This window comes from Ambystoma mexicanum, chromosome 9 (genome assembly GCF_040938575.1).
Source record: "Ambystoma mexicanum isolate Mex_15411 chromosome 9, UKY_AmexF1_1, whole genome shotgun sequence".
Lineage (NCBI taxonomy): Eukaryota > Metazoa > Chordata > Amphibia > Caudata > Ambystomatidae > Ambystoma > Ambystoma mexicanum.
Genome location: NC_090931.1, coordinates 1,044,413,475 through 1,044,430,693, shown reverse-complemented (window position 1 = coordinate 1,044,430,693; position 17,219 = coordinate 1,044,413,475). Strand labels below are relative to the sequence as shown.

At 47.0% G+C, this 17,219-nt stretch overlaps 1 protein-coding gene across 2 annotated transcripts in view; it reads left to right on the top strand.

The window, feature by feature from the left end:
• Positions 1–16,500, top strand: part of GCA (grancalcin) — a 295,328-nt gene extending 278,828 nt beyond the window's left edge. For both annotated transcript variants that reach the window (XM_069616320.1, XM_069616319.1), the window contains one exon: positions 15,249–16,500. In XM_069616320.1, coding sequence (XP_069472421.1) covers positions 15,249–15,275 — 27 coding nt within the window. In that variant the 3' untranslated portion in view covers positions 15,276–16,500. The remainder of the gene's footprint in view (positions 1–15,248) is intronic.
• The last annotated feature ends 719 nt before the right edge of the window (positions 16,501–17,219 follow it).

The window sequence follows — 17,219 nt, the reverse complement described above, 5'->3', positions numbered from 1 at the left end:
GATCCTTCCCAGGGTCAGAGCATCGTCGACTCTTTGTGTTACGGGCACAAGTGGAAACGTTTCGCTATGTGGTGCTGGTGGCAGAAGATCAACCCTCCTGAGGGTCACAGCTCCGCAGATTCTTCCTTACTTGTTGTCCTAGGCCAAGGCATGTCTGGCGCACACCTCCATCAAGGTGCATCTGGCGGCTAGCTCCCGCTACACCAGGTCTCGAGGACGATCTTCTCTGTGGTCCCACCATCTCGTCAAGGAGTTCCTCAAAGAACTGTTTTGATCTTTCCCGCCAGTGAAATCTCCTGCCCCGGCGTGGGAACTCAACGTGGTGCTGATGAGGCTCATGGGGGAGGGTTGGGAAGGGGGGTTGATCCTTCGAGCCTATGCATCAGGCCCCTCTCCTGCTTTCTTTGTGGTCATCACCTCTGCCAGGAGGGTGAATGAGATCCAGGCCCCATCCTGCATCTCATGAATCGAGGTTGATGCTTCGGATGCACCCCTCCTTCATGCTAAAGGTTTAGTTGGAATTCCATCTCAATGAGCCTTTGGTGTTACCTGTGTTCGTTCTGAAACCTTTGTCGCTGCCCGAAAGGACCTTACTCTCGCTGGATGTTGCTCGTGCTCTGAAGTTTTACATGGCACGAACAAAGTTTTCAGAAGACGTCTCAGCTTTTTGTGAACTTTGATCCTGTTAAGCATGGGAAGGCCTTGTCCAAGACTTCCATCCCAGGGTAGCTACTGACAGCCGTCCGAGAGCCCATTCCACCAGAGCGATCGCTGAAACGATGGCGTTCCTGTCTGGTGTGCCCCTGCTGGACATCTACGTGGAGGTCCACGCACAACTTCACGAGATTCTACTGCTTCGTCAGGGATTACAGAGAGTACAGTGTCAGCCAAGCAGTGCTACGCAACCTGTTCACTTGAAGGTGAGCCTGTTCCGGAGGTAAGAGTATTTGCTTCTGTTGAACCTTGCCACCTCCCGTGGTTGTGTAATGTTGTACTGCTATGTATTCTTTATTCATGAGAATGTGAATCTGTGCCAGACCCCATGCTGGAGAAGGAACAAATTACTTGCCTGTATGTATTGTTCTCCAGCATGGGTCTGCCACGGATTCACATGCAAACTCTCCCTCCCATCCCTCTGCTTCTTGGTCATACTGCCACTTTCCGTGCTACCAAATCTGAAGATGGCTGCCAGAGGGGCTTAGGTAGAGGGCAGTCATTGGCTGCAGGCAGTATGACCCGGAGACCAGTGATTGGTTGTTAGGAGAAAGACAGTTCCGAAGTGAAAGTGAAACTGATTTTTTTACCAAGGATTCTTAGCCTGACTGGGAATATTCATGAGCATGTGAATCGATGCCAGACCCATGCTGGAAAACAATAGTTACAGGTAAATAACTTGTTCCAAACCTTGCTTCACTATCTTTGAATGTAGTTTTTCACCCTTATGAAAACTAATATGTATTGGTACCATTTTATTCTAAATTGAATGAGTGTAAAAGCTTACCAATAGGTAATTTCCTGCCTTGAATAACATTGTCTCATTCTTAGTGTATCATAGGGTTTTGCTTTCCCTGGTCTGCTTTATACAGATACTTGTCTTATGGGTTGCTTGCAGCCCCTCTTAAAAGTATAAAGGTCCTACTCCCCTTGATTAGCTGCTGTTCTTCTAAACTTGTAAATCTGGATTGTGCTACCCTGAATTGCTTTTGGACAGTCTAAAATAGTTTCATAAAGTTCTTACTTATCATAGAAACTGTATTTTGCACTTCTTAAAAGTATACAGGGTATAACTAGCTTTTAGGTAGCGGACAGTTCTCCAGTATGGGGTCTGGCATGGATTCACATGCTCATGAATATTCCCCGTCGTTAGGCTAGGAATCCTCGGTAAAGAAGATCAGTTTCAGTTTAGTTTCTGAACTGTCTTTCTAAAGTAACCAATCACTGGTTTCTGGGTCATACTGCCCCCAGCCAATGACTGCCCTCTACCTAAGCCTCTCATCTGGTAGCCATCTTCACATTTTTACAGCACGTTTCGAGCTTTTACTGCATTTTGCATTTTTTTTTTTCAAAGAGTTTACTCTTATATTTTCAGTCAATTGAGCCGCAAGCTCCACCGATTTTTACTTCCGATCAACGCGGACCCGTTTCGGAAATTTTCTACGCCCCTTAAGGGCAAATTTTCATCGAGTTTTCACTTCTTGGAGGATTCCGGAAGATCTTTGAGGCCTACCCTGCGTGGTCATAGCCCAGGACAAAAGAAACACGACGCCTGTTGGATCCAAGCTGTTGCCTGGGATGCGGATTGCAGAATGTGTTCAAGGAAGATGAGCACTCCCGGTGTCTCTATTGCCTTTACGACGACAAATCGCACGTGGAGAAGGACTGTGCGTTTTGTAAGAACATGTCTGAACAGACAATGAAGGATCGTCGCGTTCGACTCACCAACTGGCTGGAGGGGAAGAGCCCAGAAGCAGGTGAGAAGAGTAAGTCCAAGCGGTCTTCTAAGACCTTTGAGGGCGCTCTGGCGACAGGGGCCCAACAAAAGGCAAAGCACTGCGAGTCCGCGGGCACCTGGAGCGCTGATGGTTTGGGCTCCTTGGCTGCCAGGCAGGGCGCGATGTCACCAACGGCATCATCCGCGAGCCAATGCTCTGGCTCGATGAAGAGGAAGTCGGAGAAGCCCTGGTCGATCCCAGCGGAGACAGCCAAGGGGGAGTGAGGCAGCAACCCTCCGCCCAAGGTGAAGGCCTCAGGCGCACCCAAGGTCGCGAAGGCCTCGATCGAAGGAGTCGTGGAGGCTACCCCTGTGGCGATGACTGCCGGGCCTAGAGTTTCCCTGCCACCCCGGGGGGGAATCATCTTTTCAGTCTATCGCGAAGACCCCTGGGAGGAGAAAGAAGGGGGGGGGCACGGTAGCCATAACTGACACAGATACCACCTCTGAAGATGAGCTGGTAGGCGTCACAAAGATCCTGGACAAGAGGTTCAAGGAAGTCAAGTCCTACGGGAGGGATCCTGACGAGGCGGACGTAGAGAGCAACGGTGAAGCAGACGAGGAGCCGCGGGCCATGGAGGAGACGGAGGACCCCACTAACCAGCCGTCGCAACAGATGCCTATGCCACAGGACAACTCGGGAGAAATCTTGGTGGCTATCCAGACCCTGTGTACGGAGATGGACAAGCGGATGATCCAGCAGCGCCTGGACTGTCGGGAAGCCCACCGAACAAGCGGGAGGTGAATCCATCCTCCTCCCCTCCTTTCCAGCCTTCCCCCTCCACCAAGGGATGAGACGAGAACGGAGACGGCGGGGACGGATGACGACGGTGGTGACGACGGGACGGATCTCACATCACCCCCTGCCCGGGCCTCCCCTCCCGACGAAATTGGCTCCTTTCACGCCATGATTGCCATGGCATCGGAACTTTTCCAGCTTTGTCCCGAAGAGCAGGAGGAGGGTTTCCTCTACCAACGACGGGAGGCCAAGAGGAAGACCGTCCTCTCAGTACCGTTACTGGATGACATCTGGGACGAAGGACTGTTGCTGCTCAAGAACCCGTCCACGGCTCCTGCGAAGAGGGACCGGTATGAGAAGTAGTACCGGGTCCCAGATTCTGCCCCGATGTGCCTTAGAGCTCAGCCGTCCCCGGATTCAGTGGTCTCCGCAGCGGCCAAGAAGAAATCGGCTGGGGCGATGGGATCAACTTCCACTACCCCACCGGACGGCGAGGGGAAGAAGCTGGACGCCATGGGATGACGAGTCATCTCAGCGGCGGCGACGACCATCAAAGCGGCCAACGCGATCGTGGCGTACTACGACAGGGAGCTGTGGTTTAAATTCACCCCCCCTGGATTTCCTGTCAGACAAGAGGGCGGAGGCCCTTGAAATCCTACAGGAAGGCGAGGTGGCGTCAGATCACGGACATCGCCAACATCCGGTTTTGACAGATGGGCAACAGTGTTTGCCTTAGCCGGTGCGGTTGGCTCAAGGCCACCGACTTCAGTCAGGACGTTCAGAACAGGGTACTAGACATGCCCTTTTACGGAAACAACCTGTTCGGCAAGGCAGTGGAGGAGTCGAGGCGGATACCGAGACGGCCCGGGCCTTGGGTTCTCTCCAATGACGGCTGCCCTTTCGGACCCCCGGAGGCAAGTCTCAAGGTGCCGCCAAGCAGCCCGCTCATCGTCGCAAGCCTACAGAGACCGCAGCAAGGCCGGAGGACGTCGTAACCAAGGCGGCAAGGCATCGGCAAAGAAAGATTGAACCGGCCGTGACGTCTGGCCCCCACCAAGCACCCCAGTGGGAGGCCGGCTGGGGAAATTTGTCAGCACGTGGGAGTCCATCTCCACCGACCTTTGGGGGTTGGATGCGCTGGCCCACGGGCACACACTCTGGAATTCCAAAGAAAGCGTCGCCATCTACCACCTGTGGCCAGAAAGGAAAACCCTGTGCCACAGCTACTTCTGGAGGTATAAGCAATGCTGAAAAAGGGCGCGATAGAACTCGTCCCGAAGAGGCTCCGGGACTCCGGAGTGTACTTGCAGTACTTCCTCGTCCGAAAAAAGGCCGGCAGTTGGTAACCCATTCTGGACCTTCGTTGTCTAAACAAATGCATAAAGTCCCATAAATTCCGGGTGGTCACCCTTCAGCACGTGCTGGGACAGCTGGAGGAGGGCGACTTCCTATCGTCGCTGGACTTGGAGGACGCCTAGTTCTACATCCCCATACTCAAAGGACATCTAAAGTTCCTACGATTCGTGGTCCAAGGGCGACACTATCAGTTCAAGGCTCTGCCCTTCGGATTGAAGTCGGCGCCCAGGGACTTCACCCGGTGCCTGGCACCGGTGGCAGCTGTGCCTGCAGGGGATCCACGTATACCCCTTCCTGGACGATTGGCTCATCCGAGCAAAGTCAAGGCAACTCGCCGTCGATCACACAGCGAAGACTGTCCAACTGCTCACGGATCTGGGATTCTCAATCAACTTCGCAAAATCCCCCTTGGTACCGTCGCAAGATGCCCTGTTCCTGGGAGCCAGACTCGGCGCAATTGGCTTCGCCGTCGGAGGAAAGGACGCAGGCCATCCTGGGCAAGGTACAACGCTGTTGACCATGGACAAGGCCAGGGTGAGGTCCATCCAATCCCTACTCGGCATGATGTCATCGTGCATCTACCTCGTGCGCCTATGCAGGTTGTGGATGCGACCACTGCAGGAGTTCCTAGATGCCCGTTGGATGCAAGCGGCGGGCAGTTTCGAAGACAAGATCTCCCTCAACGAGATGTTCCGCCAAGCAACCCAGTGGTGGGGCAACCACACACATCTAGCAGCAGCTATGGACTTCCAGATCCCGACACATCAGGAGACTGACGGACGCCTCACTGGAAGTATGGGGAGCGCACACAGGAGATCTCCACGCAAGAGGCCTTTGGCTCCCGGAGGAGAGGTCACTACACATCAATGTCCTGGAGCGCCGAGCTGTGTTTTGGGCCCTCGGGTCGTTCCTCCTGTCCCTCAAGGGCAATGTGGTGAGGGTCTTCACCGACAACACCACTACGATTGATCCCCAGCCCTATCCAAGGAAGCGCAGGATATGTGGCACTGGGCCATCGCCCACGGGATGTTCCTGGTACCCTTACTCCTGGCAGGAGTAAAGAACACTGTCGCTGACTCGCTCAGCAGGGAGCTGCACTCGTGCCACGAGTGGGAACTCCTGCAGGATCAAGTGGATCTGCTATTCCGACGATGGGGCAACCCCCCGATAGATCTATTCGCGAAAGTGCCGGAGGTTCGCCAGCAGGTTTCCCCAGCCAGGGAGCATGGGCGATGCATTCTCCTTCCCCTGGGACGGCCTGTTCCTGTATGTGTTCCCACCGTTCCCGTTGCTTCTGCGACTCATCCGTCAACTCATACGGTCCCGGTGCAGGATGATCCTCGTCGCACCGGCGTGGCCGAGGAGATATGGTTCCCGGACCTTCAGGAATTGTCAGTGCCCCCCACAGTCAAACTGCCAACGGACGCAGATCTTCTTGCCAGGGAAGGAGGCGCCATCCTGCATCACGATCCGGGATTGCTGAACCTGCAGGCCTGGCTCCTGCAGCAGTAGAGTTCAGAGGCTACGATATCCCGACAGACTGCAAGGAGGTCCTTGCAAAGGCCAGGGCGTCCTCGACTCTGTGCTACGGGCTTAAATGGAAGAGGTTCTCTGTCTGGTGCCGTGCACAGAAGATCAACCCTCTGCGGATTACGGCCCCTCAAGTGCTGCCGTACTTGCTGTCGCTGGCAAAGGCGGGGCTGGCACATGCCTCCAAGATCCATCTGGCTGCTATCTCCCACTACACCAGAACTCCGGGGCGGTCGTCGCTGTGGTCTCACTGCCTTGTGAAGAAGTTCATGAAAGGACTATTCCGCTCGTTCCCGTCAGTGCAGGCCACGGTGTGGGAGCGCAAGGTGGTGCTGACCAGACTGCTGGGCCCGCCATTCGAGCCTCTGCATTCGGCACTGTTGAAATTCCTGTTGTGGAAAGCAGCGTTTCTTGTTGCCATCACCTCCGCATGACGAGTGGGAGAGATCCAGGCCCTCCTGTAAACCTCCATATCTGACATTCCACAAGACGAGGGTGGTGCTGAGGACGCACCCCTCCTTCATGCCCAAGGTGCTGTTGGACTTCCATCTCAACAAGCCCTTCGTGTTCCCTATTTTCTTCCCGTCTCCTTTGTCGCTGGCCGAGAGGACTTTGCATGCTCAGGATGTGGCTAGAGCGCTGAAGTTGTACATGGACTGCACAAAGTTTTCGGAAGACATCACAGCTGTTTGTGAACTTTGGACCTGTGAACCAAGGGAAGGTCCTCTCGAAGGCTTGCATTTTCAGATGGCTCTCCGGCTGCATCATGCACTGTCTCCGGTTTGTTAGCTGACCGTTGCCCGTCCGTCTGAGAGCCCATTCGACCAGAGCGATCGCTGCTACTACGGCGTTCCTGTCTGGTGTGCCCCTGCTGGACATCTGCAGGGCTGCTACGTGGAGGTCAAAGCACACCTTGAGATTCTACTGAGTCGACGGGGATCCCTGGGAGGAGTCCAGAGTCTGCCGAGCAGTGCTGCGCAACCTGTTCGCTTGAAGGTGAGCTTGGTGAGGAGGTAATAGATGCTTAATGTTGAGCCTTGCCACCTCCTGTGGTTGTGCATGTGTACTGCTATGTATTCTTGTATTCATGAGCATGTGAATCCATGCCAGACCCCATGCTGGAGAAGGAACAAGTTACCTGTAACTGTTCTCCAGCATGGGTCTGGCATGGATTAACATGCGAACCCTCCCTCCAACCCCTTTGCAGTCGTTCTCTTCTACTGCCACTTTAATTGCTACCAAATCTGAAGATGGCTGCCAGAGGAAGGGCTTAGGTAGAGGGCAGTCATTGGCTGGGGGCAGTATGACCCAGAGACCAGTGATTGATTACTAGTAGAAAGACAGTTCAGAAACGAAACTGAAACTGATTTCTTTCTTTACCAAGGATTCCCATCCTGACCGGGAATATTCATGAGCATGTGAATCCATGCCAGACCCATGCTGGAGAACAGTTACAGGTAAGTAAATTGTTCCTTATTGCTGGAGAACAGTTACAGGTAAGTAACTTGTTCCTTATTGACCAATAAGCCAATTACTTAACTGTGAAATGCATTGTCTTAAAGTGTAATAGGGTTGTGTTTCCTGATTTTCTAAGTGCATTCTAAACTAGTGTTCATACTTCATTTAGTAGCTTAAGACCCCACCAGAAAGTATGAGTTCATGTAGTTAAATGTTGAATGTTAAAGACATTTATATCGTGCACCGTCACCAGCGGAGTTGGTCCCCAGGTGCTCTGGCTGATTTGTAAAACAAGTAGGCATGCAGGGTTGGGTTAGTCTGGAGAAGAGGGAGTAGGAGAATGAGAGGTGGTGTGCTGTTGGCGGCTTCAGTTCGGTATACACCGTGCGCTGAGTAAGTATTGGACCGGGGTGAGACCTTGTGTGCTGTTTGTGTTGATGCAGTGTGGTAAAGTCCGTGCAGTTTGCTGGGTGAGAGTTGGTTGTGTGAATCTTGGGGTGAGTTGGGTATGCAGAGATTGAAGGTAGGGTTAGTGGGGTGAGAATCCTGGTTGTGGCACATCTTGTTGGATTTAATTTGTATTGCTATGGGTAGGATTAGTTGCTACTATCTTTTCCTTGACAGTCTGACTGTTGAGGTGTTACCGCGGGGCACTCACTGTTGAATTCTAATGAACTGTGTATAATGTAATTGGGTGTGTCTATTGTCCTAAGGTAATGGGTCTGTTGGAGCTTGGGTGTGGTACAGGGCCAGGATGCTATTGATGAATCGTCAGTGTTTCTGTCCTGGTCTGCCTATGTTTTCAGTCTTAAGTGTCCTCCTCTCATGGCTATCTCTCAGTTTGGTATGTCGTGGACGGTGTTCCTTGGATTCTGATTGGAGTCGATTGCTTGATGGGAACCGGGATCGGTATCTTCATCAATGTATTAGCTGTGTGTGTCTCGAGCCAGAATTTGAGCAGTTTCCTGGATAGTAGGTGGTTTCTTGTGTTATGTATATTCTTTGATATGTTCCAAATTTTCTGTGCCTGATGCGAGAGCGAGGATCCTCAGTTTTCTTTTGTCGTAGAGTTTTGCTTCCAGGCGTATGTCGTTGCTTGATCTGAGCGTTCTTGTCTGTCGTAGGTGTAATTTACCTCTCAGGAATTCTGCGCCTTGGTTGTGTATTGCTCTGTGCGGGATGCACATTGATTTTAATTTTATTTGTTGTTTTATTGGTAGCCAATGTAGTGTTTTTAGCGCAGGCGTGATGGGTTCTATTCGGGGCAGTTTGAGAAGCAGTCTGGCTGCTGCATTTTCAATGCTTTTTCATTTTGTTAGAAGGCGTTCAGGCATACCCAGGTATAGGCTATTTTCATAATCTAATCTGGACATTACGAGAGCAATGATGGTAAGTGGTTTGTTGGCGAATGACAAGAACAGTAGGATCCTGTTTCCCACTCGCAGGAGAACGAAGCATTTCTTGAGTAGAGCATTTACTTGTGGCTCTAGAGTGACATTTTTGTATATCAGGACCCCCACGTTTTTTTACAATAATCGCTGGGGTTGTACCGAGTTCTCTTGGCCAAGGGATGTAGTTGTCTCCTCCGTTTTTTTTGTGATGATCATGATCTGTTTTGCCTGGGTTAATTTTGAAGTGGTTAGAGTTCATCCAGTTGAATACATCACAAAGGCAGTTCTCTAGTGTTTTCTTTCTTGGGTGTCTTGTATTTTGAAGATTGTGTCGTCAGAGTAGTTTTTGCAGGTGAGGTCATGTCTTTTGATGATTTTGATTTATAGAGATGGGTAGATGTTGATTAATAGCGGGAAGAAGGATGTTCCTTGTGGTACTCCGCATGTGGAGTCTCTTGGGTTGGACTTGAAAGGTTTCATCCATATGGTTTCTGTTCTATTTGTTAGGAAGAATTTGATCCATAATAGGGCAGTGTCTGTTATTCCCAGTCCTTCTAATCTCGTTATGAGGATGTTGTGGTTGACTGTCGAATGCTGCGGATAGGTCTAGAAGTATCAAGGCTGTAGAGATGTCAGAGTCAGCGTTTGCTTTTAGGTCGTGCCATATTGAGAGGAGAGCTGATGCTGTTCCTCTCATTGGTCTGAAGCCAACGTGTGTCTGGTCTAGTGGAAGGCATTCTTGGGTTGTTTTGTATATGTACGTTTCGAGCAGTTTGGCTATGTACAGGATGTTGGAGATGGGTCTGTAGTTGGAGAGGTCTTCTACGTTTCCTGCTATATCTTTGAGTAGTGGCCTGATGTACGCTGATTTGAAGGAGTGTGGCACTTTAACTGTTGAGATGAAATGTTGAGGATATTCCTGTGGTATTCCATGGGAGTTCCTTGCTTGAGAATTGATTTGTATTTGTCCGGGGGACAGAGGTCCTCAGGAGAGCCTGATTTGAATTGCCAGTTTGACGAAAGTCTCCGCTGATATTTTGGGGAAGCTCTGTAGTTTGTTTGGATGATCCTCATAAGGATAGGTGGGGTCTGTAGTATGATCGCGTGGTCTGCCTTGTATGATTTTTTGGATGATAATGATTTTGTTTTTGAAGTGGTCTGATGGGTCATTGCATAGTTTCATCAATGGTATTGGTGTGTTTTTGCACCCTGGTGTTTCTTTTATTTCATTTATGATTTTGAAGAGTTCTTTTTGGGTGTCTGGTGCTTTGAAGATTTGGTTGTCGGTAGTGTTTCCTGTTCACTTTTTGTATTTCCTTTTTGTATGAGCGGATATGTTGCAGAAATTTCAGTTTATTTGCAGTGTTTTTGATCCTCCATTCTAGTTTTCGGTTGTTCCTTTTCATGGCGCAGAGTAGTGTGGTGAACCATTTTGCCATTGTTTTATGTGATGGAGTGAAGGGTTTTTCTTTGGCGATGTAGTCTATGGATGTTACGATCCAGGTGTGGAGTAGGGCTACTTCTTTGTCCAGGTCAGCTTCTTCCATAATTGTTGCTTGTGGTTAGCTGAGTTCCAGAAGTTCAGGTAGGTTGGAATTTTTTATGTTCTCCAGTATTTTTTCATGGTGATCAATGGTTTGTCTTGTTGCTTGTTTATTGGAGCGATCATTGTGATTATGAACGAAATGATGAGGTGGTTGGGCCAGAGTATTAGAATTGGGGGTGCTGTGATAACGAGTTCTTTATTCGTGAAAATTGCCTAAAGTGTATGCCCTGCCGAGTGGGTTGCTCTTTTGACTAGTAGATTCATTGCTGCTAGTCGGGCGGTTAAAGACTTTGTTTGAGGTTTCTTTATCGAACCAGATGCTGAAATCTCAGAGGATGATCAGATGATTATGCTTGATGGCTAGAAGTGATTGCTTCCGTGAAGGAGTCTACGAAGATTGCGTCGGAGGTCTGTATATCCGTATGAATTTCAGTTTTGTTTTGGAGTTTACTGATAGGCGTAGTAGTATTAAGGATTCACATTCATTAATGTTTAATGGGTGTTCCTCGTGGATGATTGCCAAGCTGTTACCCCCTAACCCCCCCTGCTTTTGGTTTTTCTGTTTGCTTGGATGCATTTGAAGTTTTCAGGCAGGCAATTGAGGGTGATCTTGTAGTTGTCGTCTAGCCATGTTTCAGTTACAAATAGGATGTCGATACCTCAGTCAGATAGGAGGTTGTATATTTCGGTTGAATGTTTGGACATTGATGTTGCGTTGATTAAATTACAGTGGATTTTCTTTGTGTGGTTTTGTTTAGTGGTTGTTCCTTGTTTTGATTTGTAGTTCATTCATGGTACTTCTGTATTGATGTTGATTGGATGAAGAACCGCGATGGCTGCTTCATTGAAGCGATCTACATGGCTGTTCAATCATTGCTTCTCTGGTGATGCCGATTGGTTGAAGATCAGCGATGGCTTCTTCATTGAATCGGTCTGTTAGGTTAATGGTTGGGTTGTTGGTTGCCAGGGCTTCGTCGTCTTGTCTGGTATGTTGTGGGTATTGATGGTGGCCTTCTGTTCTTGTGATGTATGGGTTAAGGGGGTTGGAGTCATCCCACTATTATTGGATGTTCCTGTCTTTTTTTCTGGGTGTTGAGATTTCAGTGTATTTGAGGTATCGGGGGCACTGTGGTTGTCGCGGGGTATGGTGTAAGATATAAGGATTTTTCTTAGTTTGTTATGGTGATAACGGTGTTAAACAAGGTATTTCCTGCATTTGAGGCTGCTTCTACTGGGGGCTGTTGGTTTTGTGTATCCCTGTCCATTGTTGCATGATCTTGCTCTCCTTCTCGGCGTCCATTTCTGTGTCGCAGCATTTTGGTTCTCGGTGTAGATAGCTGGACAAGTGGTCCTCTGTGATGTATTGAGTTAGGGCAGTATTTGTTTCTCTAATCTTGATATGGTGGGATGCCCCTTGTCTGTCCTTCCTGTAGTTGGATCAGGTGTTTCCTATGGGTGCGCACTCAGGGGAATTTGGGGGAGTGCTAGGCGATCGGCTGTCGGATGGTGTAGGGCTCAGTTAAGGTAAGTAGCGATGGGTTCTCGGGGGTATTGGTGGGGACTTGGTTTCACAGATGTTGATGATCGATATTGGCACGCAGTGCTTAGTGCTTCAATTGGGACCTCGACGGTCCGAGGGCTGTGTTTCAAGTGGTCACAGGTGGTAGTTCGAACAGCACGTTTCAAGACCCCTTGGTAACTAGAGGAAGGTCTAGGTTTTAGACGGTAGTTCGAACAGCACGTTTCAAGACCCCTTGGTAACTAGAGGAAGGTCTAGGTTTTAGAGAACAGTAATACAACATCCAGATCTGAGGCGAGACTGGGCAGTGGGAGAGGCTTGGGCTTCAGATTTTGGGACTAGTAATTAGACTATGGTGGTTTAGTCATTAATAGAAAAAAATAGAAAAAAAATGTGAAAATAAAAAGTTGAATTTCTTTTTCGTTACGTTTTTTATTCGAAATGGGGGGGAGGGGGGTTACCCCAACCCCCCTTCTATTTATTTTAAATTTTACCCCTTTTTTTACTTAACCCAAAAAATACATATAAATAAAAAAATAAAACATTCGACTTTTATTTTCGACATTGTTTTTCGACATTTTTGTCTTTCGTCTTTATTTTTACGACTTTTTGACTGCACACCGACTATGGTAATGTAGAGCAGGCTAGCAATTGTAATACTGTCAGTGTAGAGCAGGCCAGCAGCCACAATACAGTGTGGACCCCCCTAGGTATGAGTCTAGTTGACCTCAACCAGTTCACTAGTTTGTGACGCAGGTTAGTGATCACAATACTATGTCCATGTAGAGTAGGCTGGTAGTTGCAATGCTATCACAGAGCAGTCTAGCTATTAGAGTAATATCACAGTGTGGACCCTTCTAGGTGAGTGGAGTATGATACTAAACGCGACTAGACCTGAGTGTCCTGTATAGTGGAAAGAGGTCCACTTCCAAAAATGTAAGCGAGTACAAGACTAAACACAGCTATATCTTAGTAAAAGACTAAAGTCTTGAAGTGAGTTCTAAAAAGTAATGCTGCAAGGAATATACTTGTAACAGGGTTGGTTTATTATGTGATTCCATAACCCTGTCACTGTATGACAGACTGGGTCAGCTACCCTTCAAATACTGATTATATTCTAAAAGTACATCTGACCTGGTCTTATTCCCTAATAGTATATTACTATCCTGAATGTATAACCTTAGGTTTGCCACACCTTGACTTGCTTATTGCTCCTCTAAATAAGGTAATAACTTGGTTTGCATACTATAGGTATTACATTTTTTGATTGTGTTGCCCAATAATTATTTTGGTCTAATTGTATTTAAATAAATGTCAGTGTTTCTTTGGACCATATGTATGCTACAATTTCTTTGTACCAAGTACAGCCCTCTCCTTCCTAGGATGAATCTGGCTGTTCTGGCCATGCTTCCACATTCTCTGGTGGTACAGCATTATACTAAGGTTGGAGATTATGCGCTGCCTCAGATGTAGGGTTTTATGAAGTACTTAGTTGGACTCGAGAAAAAATGTCCTAAAAACCATGAACACACTCCATGCTACCTTGCTTGGTTTGACTACAGCTCCCAGAGTTTCCCCTTCACTATAACTAAGGTGGCCTCCTAAACTATGTCCACCAGGCCAGCGTTTAGAAATCCATCTCAATAGCCATCACTTCTGGCGACTGAGTTCCAGTTAGACCTTCGTACTTTGGGCTTTCCACCTCACCCCTCAAAGATGGAGAAGCAATTTCATTGACTGGGTCAGCGTAAACCCTCCGCTACTATGCATCTCGGCCGAGAAACATCTTGAAAGATGACATGCTTTTTGTAGGCCATGCTTGTGCAGCCTGTGCTCTGACCAAACAAACCCTGTCCAGATGGGTCATTCTCTGCATCAGTAAATGCTGCAATCTGCTTGGGAAAGATGTGCCTGAAGATTTTGGGGGGTGGGGGGAGGCGTAATGGGGGGTGTATGTGTATCGGGTCGGGGTGTGTTTGTGTATGTACGTACATGTTTGTGTATGCAAGTACATGTTTGTATACAAACACATCAAACATCTGTCAAGCGGCGCCATGGGCTTCACTGCACACGTTTGCCAAACCATTACTTCCTGGATTACAAGTTGAGGTAGAATGGTCAATGTGGCTGAGCTGTCCTCCAGAATGTTCTGGTGTAGGTGGTGATTTTGCCCTCTCCTCACTTTGCCAAATGTTTGTACTGTATGGAAGTTTTATCAATGCTGTGGAAGGAAAGAATTCTTTAAAAGAACAAAAATCCACTCCATCATATGCTTTCTGATAAATTAGGCCTTCTTCCCAGAGATTCCTCATTGCTTTCGCCACCTACCCCTCTTGGCACCGCATTTGTCTTCCCAGGGGTACCTGCTCTGTGCTCCTTGGAGGCAGGGTTTCAGAAGACCGGTGGCACTGATGGACTATTAGAGATGAGGAATCTGTGGAAGGAAGAACTAACCCATCAGAAAACATTACTGCGAGATTAGATTTTTTTTTTTTTTTTAGATGCACCCACAGGGAAATGGACTACTGGAGGGCAACTGCACTACACTGGTGCTAGCTATCGAATGGAATTGGGGTGGACTGAGCATGCATTTTCAGTTCCACGTTGGGTCTGCACATAGCTCAACAGTGGACAGCAATTACTGCGCTGTTCTTGCACTGATTATGTCATGGAATTTAGCATAAATGCACTTGTTCTTAATTTTATAGAGTGGAAGTCCTGGACTGACTCTTATTTGTATAGATGAATTCATGAAGGAGCTGTGCGAGTGAATTTCGTTCGTACGATATTCGGTTCGGACCGAGATGAAGCCCTTGCATTTTAATTAAAACATTCTGTTCTAAAGATAGTTTAATAACCTGCTTGAAACCCAATAACTACTTGTAAAAGGTGTTTTGCAAATGGGTAGAGTACACATCCTTTTTATTGCAATACATAAAAGCATGAATTATTGTATTCTGAATTTAATATCCAGAAGCTTACTTTTGCCACTTGGTTTTGAGTTGAGTTTTTAAGGGCTTGCTGTGTACTTTAGAAAATCATTAAATTGCCTTTCGTTTACACAGTATGCACATCATAGATGGGTTTTAAAAAGGAATTGGTGCTAATCTGCCACTTTCAACTCAAAGCCAAAGCATTTTCTGTTAAGGAATGGATAGTCTTGGGCCCCTTATTTTGTACATTACATATGAAATAATTGAATATACATTTTGTTTCAGTTTTTGCAGTGCACGATGGCTATTTGAGTGCCCGTTTCTGAAGTATGGAAGAGGAGGAAGGAGGCAACCTGTGAACTCTTCTGCTAAGAAGACATAAACTATCTTCTGTGAATTAAAGCTGTTGTAGACTTTTCCATGTTTATGCCTGTAAAGGAACATCCATTTGTATAAATGTTTTGATTTTAGTGCACAGTTCAGAGCAATAAAGGATTTTGTTTTGCATTTTACCGTCTTCTGAACTAATAGCCATTTTTATATTCAGAATGCCAAATTAGAGTGCATTTTATGATATTTTCACAGGTTTAAAGAAATGTAACGCAACCTAATATAATGTGTTTATTATAAAAGGTCATTTGCCCCAATACAAAAGCACGGGCAGTTTACCGTGAGTGTCTGATGTGCCTCTGTTTAGGATGGTATGCATATCCTGCTTCTGTCCATACTTTTGTATGACCTGCATTATTATTTTATTTTTATTTCAGGAAAAATGGCTTTCTCTGGCCTGGAATGGTATATTAGCCAAAACCATTGGAACAAACAATTTGCATATTTTCAATATTTCATTTTTTTTAATAACTTTATTTCAACTTCAATTACATTTCTCATTTGAAGTATATCCTGGTGCCGTTTGTTATCATGCATTTAATTAAGACTTGGATGGATCTATAAAAGAACTACCAGAAGATATTCTATACTTAGATTTGTATTGCTAAATGTGAAACTGAAGTCCAACAGTGCCCATTATTCACACCTTCCCCCAAAAATTCTTCTGGTCCTGGTGGTTTTGTCCTGTTCAACATAAATGATTTCAGATTCTTATTTCGACTTGTCAGTGTGCCCTCCAGCTAATGTGTTTGTAAAATCACCAACTGCGTGTTCTTTATATAATTGTTTTTTCCAGTCCTTATACTATTTCTGACACATATCCCCTCCATGAAAATAACAGGTTCAAGATCACCCTACCTTGTGTGTGTATGCTAATATAGTGGTGTGTATATCTGTCCCATGTTGATTCAGATGAACCTTTCCAATAATCCTTTTTTTTACAAGGAAATAATATATCATTGGGAGTCAGTGGATTTTCTTATTTGGTTTCATATGGGATTTCCAAGTAGGATGAATTAAAATTAGGACTTGAACTCTGTATAAGAAGGGGATTTATTTACAATTTGCCTTATTTCCCTTTTAAATTATGTTCTACGCGACACATTTCTTAGATGTTCTGTGAAACTAATAAATCCCTTCAATTTCGCTTCTCTTGTCTTGATCGCTTTTGTGTCATTGCTGCCAAATATTTTCAAATCCTGTACAAGTCAAGGTAGAGTAACGCCTATTTTTATATTTGTTCACTTTTTTCAAATCCAGTTTTTTAAATTAATTGGTAATTATGAGTCAGTTTTCATCCCTCCCCTTTTTAATTGAATACTTAATTCAGCAGTATAATTTACTCTTGCAACCCTGCAGGATCTTCAGAAAAGCAAGAAAAGCCAAGCACACCATGGATCACTGTGAAATATTTCCAGACTATACTTATCACACCATACATGGCTCACTAGAATACAGCTAGGTCCGCATCGCACCTTCACACACACTACAGCGAGACGGCCCAGAAGGAATCTGTAACAACCGACCCACAGGAATACTGCTCAAACGGAACAATACAGACCTCACTAACCTAACTTTCAAATCTCTGCATACTTAACCCACCTAACACTCACACAGCCATCTCTCTCCCAGCAATCTGCACGCACTTTACCACACTGCATAAACACATACAGCACCTACAGCACACAAGGTCTCGCCCGATCCGATACTTGCACCAAAGCTCAGCACACAGTGCATACCAAGTTGCCGCCAACAGCACACCACCTCTCCCACTCTCCTACTCCCTTTCCACCCGACTAACCCTACCCGCCCTCACTCTTGTTTACAGATCCGCCAGAGCGCTTGGAGACCAATTCCATTGGTGAC